The sequence below is a fragment of the Prunus persica genome, chromosome G8 (genome assembly GCF_000346465.2).
Source record: "Prunus persica cultivar Lovell chromosome G8, Prunus_persica_NCBIv2, whole genome shotgun sequence".
NCBI lineage: Eukaryota > Viridiplantae > Streptophyta > Magnoliopsida > Rosales > Rosaceae > Prunus > Prunus persica.
This window is the reverse complement of record NC_034016.1, coordinates 11,990,912-12,005,455: the sequence shown is the minus strand read 5'-3', so window position 1 is coordinate 12,005,455 and position 14,544 is coordinate 11,990,912. Positions and strand designations below refer to the sequence as shown.

The window sequence follows — 14,544 nt, the reverse complement described above, 5'->3', positions numbered from 1 at the left end:
CATGTTCTCTCTTTTTCCTTATTTTCTTCATTTCTTTCTCTCTCTCTCTCTGTCTTCTTCCTATGTCTTTTTCTTTTTTTCCGGCCTTTCTCTTGTTTTTTTTCCCCTTCATTTCTCCATTTTTTTATGATTTGGATTTACTACGTATTGATCTTTTTCCCACAGTTCTTCTTCCTTTTTTATTTTTTTATTTATAGCTTCTCTCTCTTTTTTTCCCTTCCTATATCCTTTATATATATATATATTATGTTTTTCTCTTTTTCCCTCACACATGTTGTAAAGTCCAACTTGGTGTGATATGGCCCTCACTGCTGAAATTTCTTGTGTATATAACATAAGGTAAATTTAGCCTATAAAATTTTGAAATCCTGAATTCGTCTATGTATAAACATAGTTGATAGCCTCTCTCTCATCAAGCAAAGGAGAGACTACACCCTAGTACGAATACACCACATCAACGCGTATATTTCCTCCAATTACATATGGCCACATGTTAATTTTCTAAAGATGGAGTTGACACTTCAGTTTTACACTATAAAATAAAATTGCTAAACTTAAAACAGAGAAAAAGGAGAGCCTCTATGTTTCATATTTACACCGTATTCAAGGAAAAAAAAAACCAAAAATTGTGATTTTACATTCGTTTCCACCTTAATGCGACCAAAAAGCTGAGCGCAGGGTGAAAAATAACAAAAAAGTATAAATAAGTTTAGAGAATCTAAAGTTGAAGACTCCAAATGAAGTACTGTCTGTCACACCTTGCAACCCCTTCAAGTTGACCCAAAAAAGAAAAATAATTCAACAAGATTGTTCAAACTTGGAAGCCCACACTTTTGCAGCTGTAGCTTCCATTTCGCATATAATTCAGGCTCTAGCTATAAATATATTTTGCACAAAAATAAAAAATCATATGCTTATAATTTTTTTTGGCTATAAATATCATCTTTGTCAGCTTTTGTTGTACTCACGGAATAAATTTGGTCATGAAATTTTGTTTACCAAATATTGTGGCAAATTTTGCCTTTAATCAGACTAATTTAGCTAGATTCTGCTGAATTTGGTCATCACATTTTGTTTGTCAAATCATGTGACTGAATTTACTCTAGATTTCATTTATTTTCAACAAAATTAAAATGTACAATAACACATCATACAATGCTAAAAACTGTCATTTATGAGTAAATGATCAACTAGTGTAGTGATTTAGAGCAATTATTCCTCCAGGCAAGGTTTTGAGTTCAAGTCCTAGGATGTGTTGTGTGTGTGAATTTAGTATATTATCGCTTCTCTCAATAAAAAAAAATATAATTAAGTCCCATGGGGAAGCAATTATTTTGTCCTTGCATGAGCTTGGTAGGTAAGAACCCGTTTTGAGACTACTTCTACAGAAAACACTTTTCCTGAAACCAAATTTTTGTTATATTGGATTTTCTAAACTGTCTCCCAGACTGATTCTTGCACGTGTAATATTAACCTATCCTGAATTCAATAATTATATATTTCAGCATAATTTTGAATACCAACAATGGTCTTTTTGTTGAAGAAACAAATAAAATTAATAGAAATTTAGTTATATACCCAATCTTAGACATGGTTTTATAAAGAAACCCTACACCGTTTAAAAACTATAAACACACCCAAAAAAAATCCAAAAATTGACAGCTATCAATTTTTTTTAATTTAATAGTTGTTTTTTAGTTTATTTGTGTGTGTTAAATACCTATATTGTCCTTGTACTATGGATTTAAGAGAGGAAAATCAGATCTGCCCAGATCTGCCATAAAACCAAATATTTCCATGTCTGCCAAAAAACCAAATCTGCCAAAAAAAACCAAATCTGCCAAAAAATCAAATCATATTTATTTTCTCCTTTCTCGCTGGTGTTTTCTCTGGTGTTGGAGCAAGAGGAGCTTCCATTGAAGCTCAGTCTCAGGTCCAACTATATTATTCATCTTTAATCTACAATTTTCAATATTTCACCTTCAATTTCTTGTTCTAAAATCGTGCTTCTATTGATTTTTTCTTTTTTCGGATTGTTCAAGACCTTGAAAAAACCTCGATCAGATGCTTTTAGCTCTACTCCTCATCTTCGAGCTCTACTCCTCTTTCGCCACATCATTGTCGTTGTTATCATCGTCGTCGTCGTCGTCGTCATCGTTTGGTTTGTACTTGAGATTTTTGATCTTTTGCTTCAATTATGTGTTTCTCTTCGGATTTTAGTTGATTTTCGAAATGTATTTGAAGCTTTGATGATCGATTCAACTTTTGTTACTATTTCAGTTATGAATCTCATTTTTGTTTAACAATGTACTTCTGTGATAGGGTATTAACAATGTACTTCTATGACAGAGTATTAACAATATACTTCTATGACATAATACTATTAACAATCTGGGCTCAGCTTGTTTTGAGTTGGTCTGGTTTGTTCTTTCTTCATCTTTTCTTTGGTGGACATGTATTAGAAATAGCAACATGATAAACATTAATCAACATGACAGTAAACTAGCAGTGTTATTACCCTAGACTAGAACATTACAGGGGTAAACATGCATTAGAAATAGGATGTCATAGGAAATAGCAGTGCTATTACCCTAGACTAGAACATTATAGGGGTAGATATGCATTAGAAATAGAATATCATAGGAAACGAGCAGTGTTATTACCCTAGACTGGAACATTACAAGAGTAAACATGCATTAGAGATAGGATGTCATATGAAACTAGTATTGTTATTACCCTAAACTAGAACATTACAACCATTAATCAGCATGACAATAAACTAGCAATATTATTACCCTAGATTGGAACATCAGCCATTAATTAACATGACACGTTAATGAAACTACGGTTTTCAAGACCTTTTGTTTGTAATGAATTGTTTGGGTTTTTTTATAAAATTGGGTTGGGCTTGTTTTGGGTGCTATTTAAGTTTTTTGTGTTGGTCTTCTTTTTTAAATTGATCAATGGCAGTCATGTAATTTATAAGAACTTAAACACTAATTTTTTATGTAGTAAATGAGTTTTGGGTGTGTTTCTAAAGTGCAATCCATGTGGGGTTTTTTTTATAATTTCAGCCCCTATTTTGGGTATATTAGTGAAGCTCCCAATAATTGAGAAGGACTTTCTTAAAGGAAAAAAGAAACTGATCTCTCTATCATGAATGCATTCAAGAATGATTGCAGCCTGATCTTTGGCAGTGAAGATAGAAGCATATATATGCTGAACTCCATGATCTGAGAATGGTCACTTGGCAAAGTCCATGGAATTGGCTTCCTAAGCAGCTTCTTAAAGATCTATCTCCCATTATGCATGGAAAAATGTCTCTAACAGTGGACTGCTGACCCGACTCTCTGAAATTTAACATGATATAAAAGCGGAACTCAGATATATACTAACATAATTAAGCTAATGCCCAATTGAAAGCCATGTGAAAATGGGTTCAACATGAACATAAACAGTTAAGCTATGCAAATATGAACACGACCTGCAAACGTAACTTGTAACACAACTTGATTATGTTCACACGTTAAGGGATCTACTGGTATTAAATATTGGGTACTTAAACTCATTAGACAAGTTATCCGCCACGATTAAAACAAAAAATCATTTCTTTTTCCAACAAAAGACTTGAGTAAAACCAGTTTACATCAAAAGCTCATAGGTTAAACATTATATTTAAGAAAATGTTCTAATTATTAAGCTCAATTCGAATACTTGTACTATCTCTTAAAATAATTTATATATATATATATATATGCATATGGACATATGACTGTTTGTTAGGTCGGTTATGATTCGCTCCCACAACATTTTCATTTTGTCTTCTGAAGCCCCACGAGTTGAATATGAACAAACAACATGTGAAGTTGTTGCTGATAAGCAAGATTTGGTTGGTGGAGATATTTTCAAGGCTTAATCTGGTAGTTGTCATAATTGAACCACGTTTCGAGTTCGAGTTCGAGTTCGAGTCCTTGTCAAGGACGATATATATTTATGATGACATTGATTGGAGGAATTGTAATTTTTGTAAATATCTCATTGTTTGTAAAACTACTATTTTATGTAGTCTCTTGATAAATAAAAACAGGTAATTTATGTGGTATCGGATTTATTATTGGTTTGTAACTTAACTTAAGATTGGTTAGGCATGCTACCAACTTAATTTAAGATTTGTTCCTAACTTCTCTACATATGTTAAAGTAATAAAGTGCTAAATTTTCGGCATTATGGCTTCTTTGTATTTTGTTATGTTTCATCAATAATTTTTATTTTCTTTTCTCAATAACAAAAAAAAGCTAAATTTTCGCACCTTTTTGTAGTGTGACAAAAAGATATAGATGGCTTTTTTTTTGGTCGAAACAAATAGATGGCTATGAACAATGAGTTTTGGTTATATTACATATATCATTCATCAAAGCGTTCACCCCACAAGAATTTAAGAGAACCAAACTATGCAGCTCCCCCAATAATGGTCCTAAAATACCTTACAACTTTAGCCTACTTATTCTAGTTTTATTTATTTATTTAAGCTTGTATTTTTTCAGAAGATTAAATTATATAGATTCTCTATGCATCACGTCTTATTTTTCTTAAAGATAAGATGAGTTAAGAAAACCTCACTTTTACTCAAATTTCTTCAACTTTGATTCCATTTAATATTAGTATGATACTTAAAAACCTAAAATCGAAATGATTAACCAATCCGAAACTAAAAATCTAAAGTCTAAACTAAACGCTGATTGATTCTACACCTTCAAACAATCGACTATGACTATAAATAAGATTAAAGTTTATATATAAAAAAATAATAATTTTGAAGTGAGGTCTCCTCAACACTTCATGTAACTCAAGTATAAAGAATAACTCTAGATTATTAAACTTAGCTTTTCTTGAAGAGGAGTGGAGATAACAAAAAAAAAGTTCAGAGATTTAAAAAAATTAATTAATTTTGAAGACTCCAAATGAAATAATTCACACTCTGCAACCCCTTGAAGTTGACCCAAAAAGATAAATAAACAACAAAAATCTTGTTCAAATTTGGAAGTCCACACTTTCGCAGCTGTAGGTAGCTCGCATTTCGCATAGTCCCATCTGCTGTTGTAGTCAAACAAGTCAGGCCCAAACCAACTATCAATTATATTTTGCACCCACAAAAAAAGTCATATGCCATAAATTTTTATTGGTCATAAAAATATTATTAAAAAAATTAAACTGCCACCAAATAGGACTCACTCCCCAGTCTCTTTCATCTCTCCAACTCCATTATCATCTTTGAAAGCTTTCGTTGTGGACTCGCTCAATAAATTTAGTCATCAAATTTTGTTTACCAAATATTACGGCAGTTTTTATCTTTAATCAAAGCTAAGTTATCTAAACTCGGTTATGCTCACTAAATTAGTTCATCAAATTTTATTTGCCAAATCTTGTGTAGGGGCTTGGTGTTGGTTGTTGAAACTAATTTTTGTTATTTAGCGGACTATGCTCATAAGCACTTTTTTTATAAGAACATCAAGGTTTTTGTTAAAAGTACTTCTCTAGAAAGCGCATAATAAGTACTTTTCTAGAAAATGCTTTTATGACTTACAAAAACGTAGTCAAAATCATTTATAGTTGTTAGAAAGCTCGTTTAGCTCTTCCAGAGGCAATTTAAAACAAACCCTAGAACTGTAGAGCAACAAAGAATTTTAATTAACATCATTATCATGCTATCTAGAGGACGGACACTCACATTTGGCCTTATGTTGGTCTGTCCCTGACTAAACTCAAAATTTCCTATAAAAATGCAAAAATGTAGCTAAATAAAATATTTATTGCTATAAATTACAATGACATATCGGAAAGTAAATTTGTTCACTTTTCATTATCTTAGATAAAGTATTTTTTGCCAAAATAAAAAAGGGAAGGAGGAAACTCACACACACGAGTATCATGAGGACTTGAATTCATGGCCACCTGAGACCACAGACTTGAGCAATGTAACTAACACCCCCATTATTATTATTATTTTTTTTTATTTTGTTATTGCCCCTTTATTTTACAGTTGGTTTTACAGAGAAAAATATTATAACATTATTCAACTACAAACAAAAATAAGAATATATCACAGTAACATAGTGAGCAAGCGCACATATTCAACGACTTTTTTGGCTCCAAATCCAATTCTTTAATTCTAAAGTACCAGGACGCCAGCTTGGACCAAGCCCAGTATCATCACCACCTACAACTACAAAAACCCATCTCTGAAAAAACTCCATCCTCAAATCAATCTCCACCTTCCCATTCCCAATCTCTCTGTGTCAGATTTCAAGTTTTGGGATTTTGGGTTTTCTTCTCCTCTTTAGATCTCGAAATGGGTACCTTGGGGACTTTGATGAAACATCCGGATGACATTTACCCGCTTTTGAAGCTCAAAATGGCAGCCAAGAACTTAGAGAAGCAGATCCCTCCAGAGCCCCATTGGGCTTTCTGTTATTCCATGCTTCACAAGGTGTCTCGTAGTTTTGCTCTCGTTATTCAACAGCTCGGCACTGAGCTTCGTAACGCTGTAAGTTTTGTTTCTTCGTTTGGTATATACATAAGAGTGTTTGTTTCTGTATCTGCTTTTCTTTTTCCAAGTGGTGATTTGTGGGTTTACAGAAATTTACTTGATTATGGTCTTGACTGTTGATTTATCTGGGGATTAAATTTTTTATTTATGGCCTGTGTTTAGTAGAATTGGTGATTTGTTCCTTTTTGGCTGAAGGATGATGCTAATGGTTCACATCTGTCCATTTTCTGTAGGCAGTCAATTTTATCGCTTATAATAAAAAGGGTAGTCATTCTTATTGCGGTTTAAAAGAAGAGAAATTTGGTATTATTTACGGAGGGTATTTTGATGGGTATCGGATTATCTACTTTGTGGAATATGAAAATTGGTTTTGATTGGTAGATTGTTTTTATGTTTATTATTTGTCTTTTTCTGCATTTTCTGGAATATGAATCGTATATGTAAGCATGAACTTGATTGAAGGATAGACATGGAGTAATTTTCAGTTCTGGCCTTAATTCATTTGGTGAAGAGATTGTTGTTTACTGTTATAATTAATTGTTCTTAAGGTCCTTACAGACTACTACATTTTCCATCTTTTGTTTGATTTTATTGTCATTTTCTGATGTTGACTTTTGTGGTTTTGCAGGTCTGTATATTTTATCTGGTTCTTCGAGCTCTAGACACTGTCGGTATGTTTGTGTTTGTATTATCTTTAGTCTTTTGCTTCCTAATATTAGATTGAATGTAGCTTGTTGCATCTTAAGTCTCTATTTGAAATAATTACCCTTGTGCAGGTTTGCTTTGTGCATTATGTAGCATGACCTGTTTAACCTTTTCTTTTCCTTCATCACACTTATGATGCTAATGTATTAATTCAACATGGTTTCAATGATATAATTTGTTCTGATGGACTCTATACAGAGGATGATACAAGCATTGCAGCAGATGTCAAAGTCCCCATCTTGTTAGCGTTTCATCGTCACATATATGACCCCGATTGGCATTTTTCATGTGAGTGGTTTAAGATTAGAATACCACATTATTCACGTTTGCCGTTTCCTGTATCCTGTGGACGTGAAATTATGATGTATAACTTTGCTATGCAGTGAAAATCTTGTTGGTACACGCACGCACGCACACACCACACATACATGTATACGTTTATATATAAAATTATATATATGGGTAGTTTTATCTAATCAAGAACATGCTTTTCAGCCATTTGATCATATGGACAGTTAAGATGCATGGTAGATAAACATCTTAATGCACTGAACTATCCATAGTTGATCTAGTAACTGAGAAAGGGGTCCTTATACAAGTTTAGTAGTGAATAATTATACATATATAAAAGCATATATATATATATGATAAAGTTCCCTAGAAATGTGCAGTCTTCCTTGATGAAAAAAAGGGAGGAAGGAGTGCACATTTTTGAATGCTAATAACAGTTCTCTAGAAATATTGTTATCTGTTTGAAAATATGATAAAAAATTGAACTGTAACCAGAAAATATCAGAGTAACCGCTTTCCCTGCCTTTGTTAGAAAAGATTTTCCTCTATGTTTTCCTGTCAACGGTAAGTTTTACCAGCTGACATTCAGTGGTTGCACAAATTTTCTTGTTTTCTTTATATATTAAAAAAGAAACAAATAAAAGAACATAAGGCACAGGTAGTGTTGTTCTAGGTCCATGGTAAGTGTGGTACATGCACAGTTGCACATTACTATGTTGATGAGACTTGTTGTCTGCTTGCTCAATATCCTTCTTCCTTGTCTTCAGGTGGTACAAAGGACTACAAAGTTCTCATGGACCAGTTTCATCATGTTTCAACTGCTTTTCTGGAACTCGGGAAAGGGTAATTTCTTATCCTTGTATATTTCCTTGATTAATTGTTGAACAGATCTTTTGTGAATGGGACTTTTCTGTTCATTCGTAATAATTCATGGTACAGCTGCTCTATCAATGGACTGATTGAAAATACTCTCTGATTCCTTTCTCATTTTCCTAATCTTTTCACGCTTGTTACTGTTATGAGGGTTCATCCAAAGGAACGTCAATTAGTTATTTAGTATTTCATGTAGCTCATAAACAATTCTTAGGTGATAAGTGTGGTTCATGAACTTGATGGTTCATACCAGTTACTGCTAACACACACAGGCTCATAAACAATTTTTTTTAGCCAGTGAATGTGTGGAGCTTTTTTAGCACAAGTCTTAAGCTTATTTAAGATTGGTGTGGTTAAACTCTTTCTAAAAACTCAGATTCATATTTAACTTTGTTATTATTATTTTAAAATAAAAATGGTTTTAAACATTGAGCTTTAAATTTGAAAATCCTTTGAACATTCAACAATGCATAGTTCAACCCTTTATTCAACCTCTTCAATAAATATGAGTATTAATATACAAAGTTTTTGAAGAACCTGACATAGGATTCTTGAAATATATTGAACCTCTAATGATTTCATTCGGTTGATATTGACTGAATTCTCTTGCATGCTCTAGCACAATACACTTGCCCTTGTAACTCAGTAATGTTGTTTCTTGCATCCGTACTTCTCTGTAATAATGATAGCTCCACATCAGAGTGTTCTTGGTGATTATAAGATAAATTTTATGGGACTAAAGTTTCCTCAACATTTCAGCTATATGGATGAAAACTTTGATGAAATTACTTAGCATGGCACGTCTGATGTTTTAGGGAAATGTCTTTTACTAGTGTGTTGATCATGTGATACCTGATGAAAGGGTAATTCTGGTGCTTCATATGCTAACTTATTTTTTAATTAGAACACCTAAATAGGAGTGGTGATGTCCAACCTAACTGACTGTGAGACACTCCAGGTTCTTAGCGAAGTTTTGACTTTGGAAAAATATGGTGAAGATTCTGATGCTTGTTCATTTTAGTGAGTGTATGGTTTGGGGTTGGTTTGTTGTACTTGGAAATATTCTTATTGCATGATGAAATTGGGATCTATAAAATATTATTCATCTTCATGTTGTAACAACACTTTGCTTACACTTTTTTCTTTATAGTATACATTCATATATGATTGGAGTTTTCATTGTACGTTTTTTTGATAAGCAATCGGTACGCTAATTCTGCAGTTATCAGGAGGCAATTGAGGATATTACCAAAAGAATGGGTGCAGGAATGGCAAAATTTATCTGCAAGGAGGTTTGTGATGCACTTAGTTGAGACCTTACCTGCAAAGGGTGGATATATTCTGTTGTGTCATGTTTCTCATGTTTTAATTAAAATAAAACCCCATTTCAAAAACCTTTCTGACATGGTTTACATTGTTTCTTGACATATATGTCATACTTTTGAAATATATTCAACTCTTTTCCATATATGTACAAATATATTATATATAATCGTTTTGATTTGGAAATGATTGCTAGTATGGAATGTTTATGGACAGTGTAGTTATATTTTGAATGTTAAGGGAAAAAAGAAAGACAAATGTAGATCAACGATAGATAGGGTATATGGTATCTGTTTTAAACTAGGACTTTCTTAAGTAATTTAAATGTTGAGTTTAAGATATATAGAAAAAAAAAAATTTGTTTCTGTGGTCAACCACTTAGTTGAGACCTAGCCTGGTTTCCACAATTTATAAGCATCTCTTCTGGTTTCCAACCTATGGACCATAATATGTGCATATAAACGAGCACATTAGCTAGCTTAATGTTCTTGCACTATGGAAAATCAGATTCTGCAATGAAGTGGTTAAAAATATATCAAATTTGAATGATTTTTCCATGCACGAGATTTTCATTTCCAATATTATTAACGGTTTACTTTTTGAACAATGTGCATAAAGGCCAGGTGTAGTTCTTTATGTGGTTTGGATATATTTTCTCTCATCTTGCAGGTAGAAACCATTGATGACTATGATGAGTACTGCCACTATGTGGCAGGGCTTGTTGGTTTAGGTTTGTCCAAGCTTTTCCACGCTGCTGATAAGGAAGATTTGGCCTCAGATTCTCTCTCAAATTCAATGGGCTTATTTCTTCAGGTATAATAATAATATTGATGCAAGAAATGCTTTCTGCTCTCTGTCTCAAATTGGCTTGATAGTTGTTTCTAATTCTACAATGTTTGGATCTAATAAATAACAGAAAACAAACATCATTCGGGATTATTTGGAGGATATTAATGAGATACCGAAGTCTCGTATGTTTTGGCCACGTCAGATCTGGAGCAAATATGTTAACAAACTTGAGGTGCTTCTTCTTTACTTTTATACTTCAAAAGCTTCCTATGTTATTCCTATCATTTTGGCCTCCCAACCGCTTATACTTCATTTTATTTCTAATCATTCATAATCGAGGCTTAGAATAGTGGGGTGATATAAGAATTTATGCATTGCCCAGTGCAAAGTTGGAATTCTTGTCTGAACTGGATTTTTTGATGATTGCAACTCAGGACTTGAAATATGAGGAAAACTCAGACAAGGCTGTGCAATGCTTGAATGACATGGTCACTAATGCGTTGATACATATGGAAGATTGCTTGAAGTACATGGCTGCTTTAAGAGATCCTGCAATATTTAAATTTTGTGCCATCCCTCAGGTAGATTATTTCTCAACTATATCACAACTATTAGTCTTGTGTGTGCATGCGTTGTAATCTGACATGTGTATTTTACTTATTTATATAACAAACACAAAGATTGGTAGGATTAATTGATTGGTTCTATACTATTTTTGTGCTTCGCATATGATGCAACCTTGATAAACATTGTTCGCCCATAACAGCTTTAGATTTTGTAACTAGCTGTTGTATATCATGGTTTTAGAGCTTTGTTTGATAGATCGGACAACAAAAAAGCCTTGTTTGCAAGAGGTGCATGAGGTGATATTTATTCAATCCAGCTTAATTAGGTTATTGGACCATCTGGATTGATTAGCCGATTCCAAATGACCCTTCAGTTCTATGTACAAGTCATAAAAGATCCTATTGACTTGTAACTGATCTTTTATGACTTGTAACTTTGATTGGAAGTTGGACCAGTGAAATGATATTGATCTAAGAATTGTAGGTTTATAATATTCTATGTGTTTATCAAATTTTAGTACATTTCAGATGTCAGTTTGATTTATTCAGAGTGACTGGAATCAGTTGCTGGTCATCAGTATTTAGTGCTGTTGCTTCCAACATATATTGCCTATTTAAACTAAATAGCATCTCTCTGGATGTATTTTTGTTTCCTTCAAGTTGATGGTCTAGATGTAGATTGTTTCTGTTCTCAAACCTTTGAAATTCTAATAGGAAGTCTTCAGATTGTGTTTATCATGCCTTTTGGACAAAATTCAATATAATGTCTTCTGATTTCATTGGCTGCAGTTTAATTTCTTAACCATGATTTTCTCTAAGTAATCTCATCTGCTTTGTGCTGGCTTTACTAGATCATGGCAATTGGCACGCTGGCATTATGCTACAACAACATTGAGCTCTTCAGAGGTGTAGTCAAAATGAGGAGGGGTAAGATTTTAATCTATGAACATGGTATTCCTTTCAGTTTAAACTGGATACATTTTCAGATAATGAAATGAAAAACAAGTGCATATGGAATTTATAAAGAAATGGCTTTGTAAAATAGGGTAGCATGCATGTGCTATGAGATGGTCATTTGGCAGATAGTGGCAGCTACTGGAATTCTACTCGTCTTAGCAATATTATTTTCATAGTAACACATTGTTAGAGACTATATAGAGATTTTGTTAGAAATTTTGGGAAGCTTACACTGTTGGAGACTACTCTATAGACGAGCACGTGTTAGTAACTGCAGTTAGTTTTATACATTTTATTATGGAAATGCTCTACAAAATCACGTCATGATAAAAATTATATGTCAGAAAAATGGAAGTACCGTGACCACGCGTTGACTATGTCTTCAACCTCTCTGCCCTTCATCCACTTCTGTCTTAACTCTACTTATATTTGAAGGCCTCCTCCCTCATTTTATTAGGGTTCATGATGTTTTGGATTGAATAAGTATTGGGCTGTTGTATAGTTTTTGGTCATACTTGTGATTTTGTCATAATTCTTTACTAAATAGTGTTCAATTAATTGCTTTGTTCTGTAGGCCTTACAGCAAAAGTCATTGACCGAACAAAATCAATGGATGATGTCTATGGTGCTTTCTTTGATTTTTCTTCCATTCTAAAGTCCAAGGTATGATAATTCCAGAAACAAGATATATATGATCTTGTAACTAAATTGCTTTAACTTCATACTAAATCATGGGTGAGACTTATTGTAAAGGGCTTTACTGTGTTACAATTTTCAGAGGTTCTTGACAGATTAAAATTAATTTTCGGCTGCAGGTTGACAAGAATGACCCTAATGCAACAAAAACATTGAGCAGACTGGAAGCAGTACAGAAAACATGCAGAGCCTCTGGAGCCTTGAGCAAAAGGTATTTCATACTTTTTGGCTGTCCTGTCTAAATATTGAACATTCTTCCTTCTTTATTGTCTGACAAGTACCTATGGACTACACCAGGAAATCCTACATCGTCAGGGGTGAGCCGAGCCACAATTCAACTCTGGTGAGTTTCTTCTAGATATAGAAAATTAAAAGTGAAAGGATTAGTATCATTCCAGAAAAATACATACTGATGAATCTACATTCTGAATGCAGATTGTGGCACTGTTTATTATATTGGCCATCGTTTACGCTTACCTCTCTGCCAGCCCAAGAATCTAATGTGAGTTTTCGTCACAAGACAAATGGATCACTGGTCTCATGGTCTTCAGTTCTCATAGAAAGCAAACCACTACCTCTTGCCCGACCCCATTTCTTTTTGCTGTGCAGAGTTTGCATTCTTCCATATCCCAAGACATAAATGGCTGGTTACAAAAGTTCAGGCCTTGTTCCATAAAACCAAAGTAGTTATTTTATAATTTTTATGCAATAATGACAATGCTGCTACGGTTGTATATTCGATATAAAGTCGCTTGAAATTATTGATGTAGCTTTCAACACCATTAGCATAGTTATTGCTGACATACAAGCAAGGTCTAAAATATCAAGAGTTTCGGAAATATCCGTGGTCCAAAAACACGGATGTATTGATGGAAATATCGAGAAAATAATTGAATAAAAATCACGGAAATTGTGAGAAAAACTTGGAAATTTTTATTGAAACTTTAGAGGATGTTTATTTAGTCAATTGTCAATTATTTTATCACAAAAAAAAAATGGAATAAAATGCATGGCATGGTGGGTTAGAGTGATTTAAGTTGATTATATAGCGACCTGACAAATACCGTGTCTTCAGAAAATGTGTAGTAATTAGTGAAAGAAAATTAAACACACCACAATTTTTTTGTTATATTAATTTACTACAATATATTGCATATGATAAGATATATGAGCTTGACAAAAATATATATATATATATATATATATATGAGTAACTTACTACCATATAGAAAGAATTCCTATTAAAGTTAAAACTTAGTATCACATATAATGAACAATATTAAAACTCAATAGTGAATAATAATACAACTCCATAATATATAACCACAAAAAAAAAAAAAACTCCATAATAAAATAATAAATAAAATTAAACATATGCCTAAATTTATCATTAGGGATTTTTTTTTTTTAATAAATGGAAATTTATTCTAGATAATATTAGCTTGCATAAATTTTTAAGGCCATATAAATATTACACATCGTAACATTAAACATATGCCTAAATTAAACATAATAAAATAATATTAGGGATTTTTTTTTAATCTAAATGGAAATTTATCCTAGATAATATTAGCTTGCAAAACTTTTAAGACCATATAAATATTACACGTCGTAACATTGTTAACAAATTAATTCGCAGCGTGTTGGATAAGGCCCAGTAGATAGATGTGACTGAAAGTGGTTTGAATCCCTTTGTTGGCAAAAGCACCATTTCTCAACAAATTTAATTTATTTTTCAGTTTCAATCGCGATATATTGCCCAAATAAAGCACGAACGAGTAGGAAATTATCGCCTCC

The 14,544-nt window shown here is 32.8% G+C and overlaps 1 protein-coding gene across 1 annotated transcript; it reads left to right on the top strand.

Annotated features, from left to right (window-relative positions):
- Positions 6,092-13,548, top strand: LOC18766621 (squalene synthase). The gene is made up of 14 exons (XM_020570462.1): positions 6,092-6,544; positions 7,176-7,218; positions 7,451-7,540; positions 8,311-8,386; positions 9,639-9,708; positions 10,409-10,552; positions 10,656-10,760; positions 10,963-11,109; positions 11,946-12,021; positions 12,626-12,714; positions 12,867-12,958; positions 13,045-13,090; positions 13,183-13,249; positions 13,357-13,548. Exons 1-13 carry the CDS (start codon positions 6,350-6,352, stop codon positions 13,246-13,248), a joined length of 1,239 nt encoding a protein of 412 aa, XP_020426051.1. The 5' UTR covers positions 6,092-6,349; the 3' UTR covers position 13,249; positions 13,357-13,548.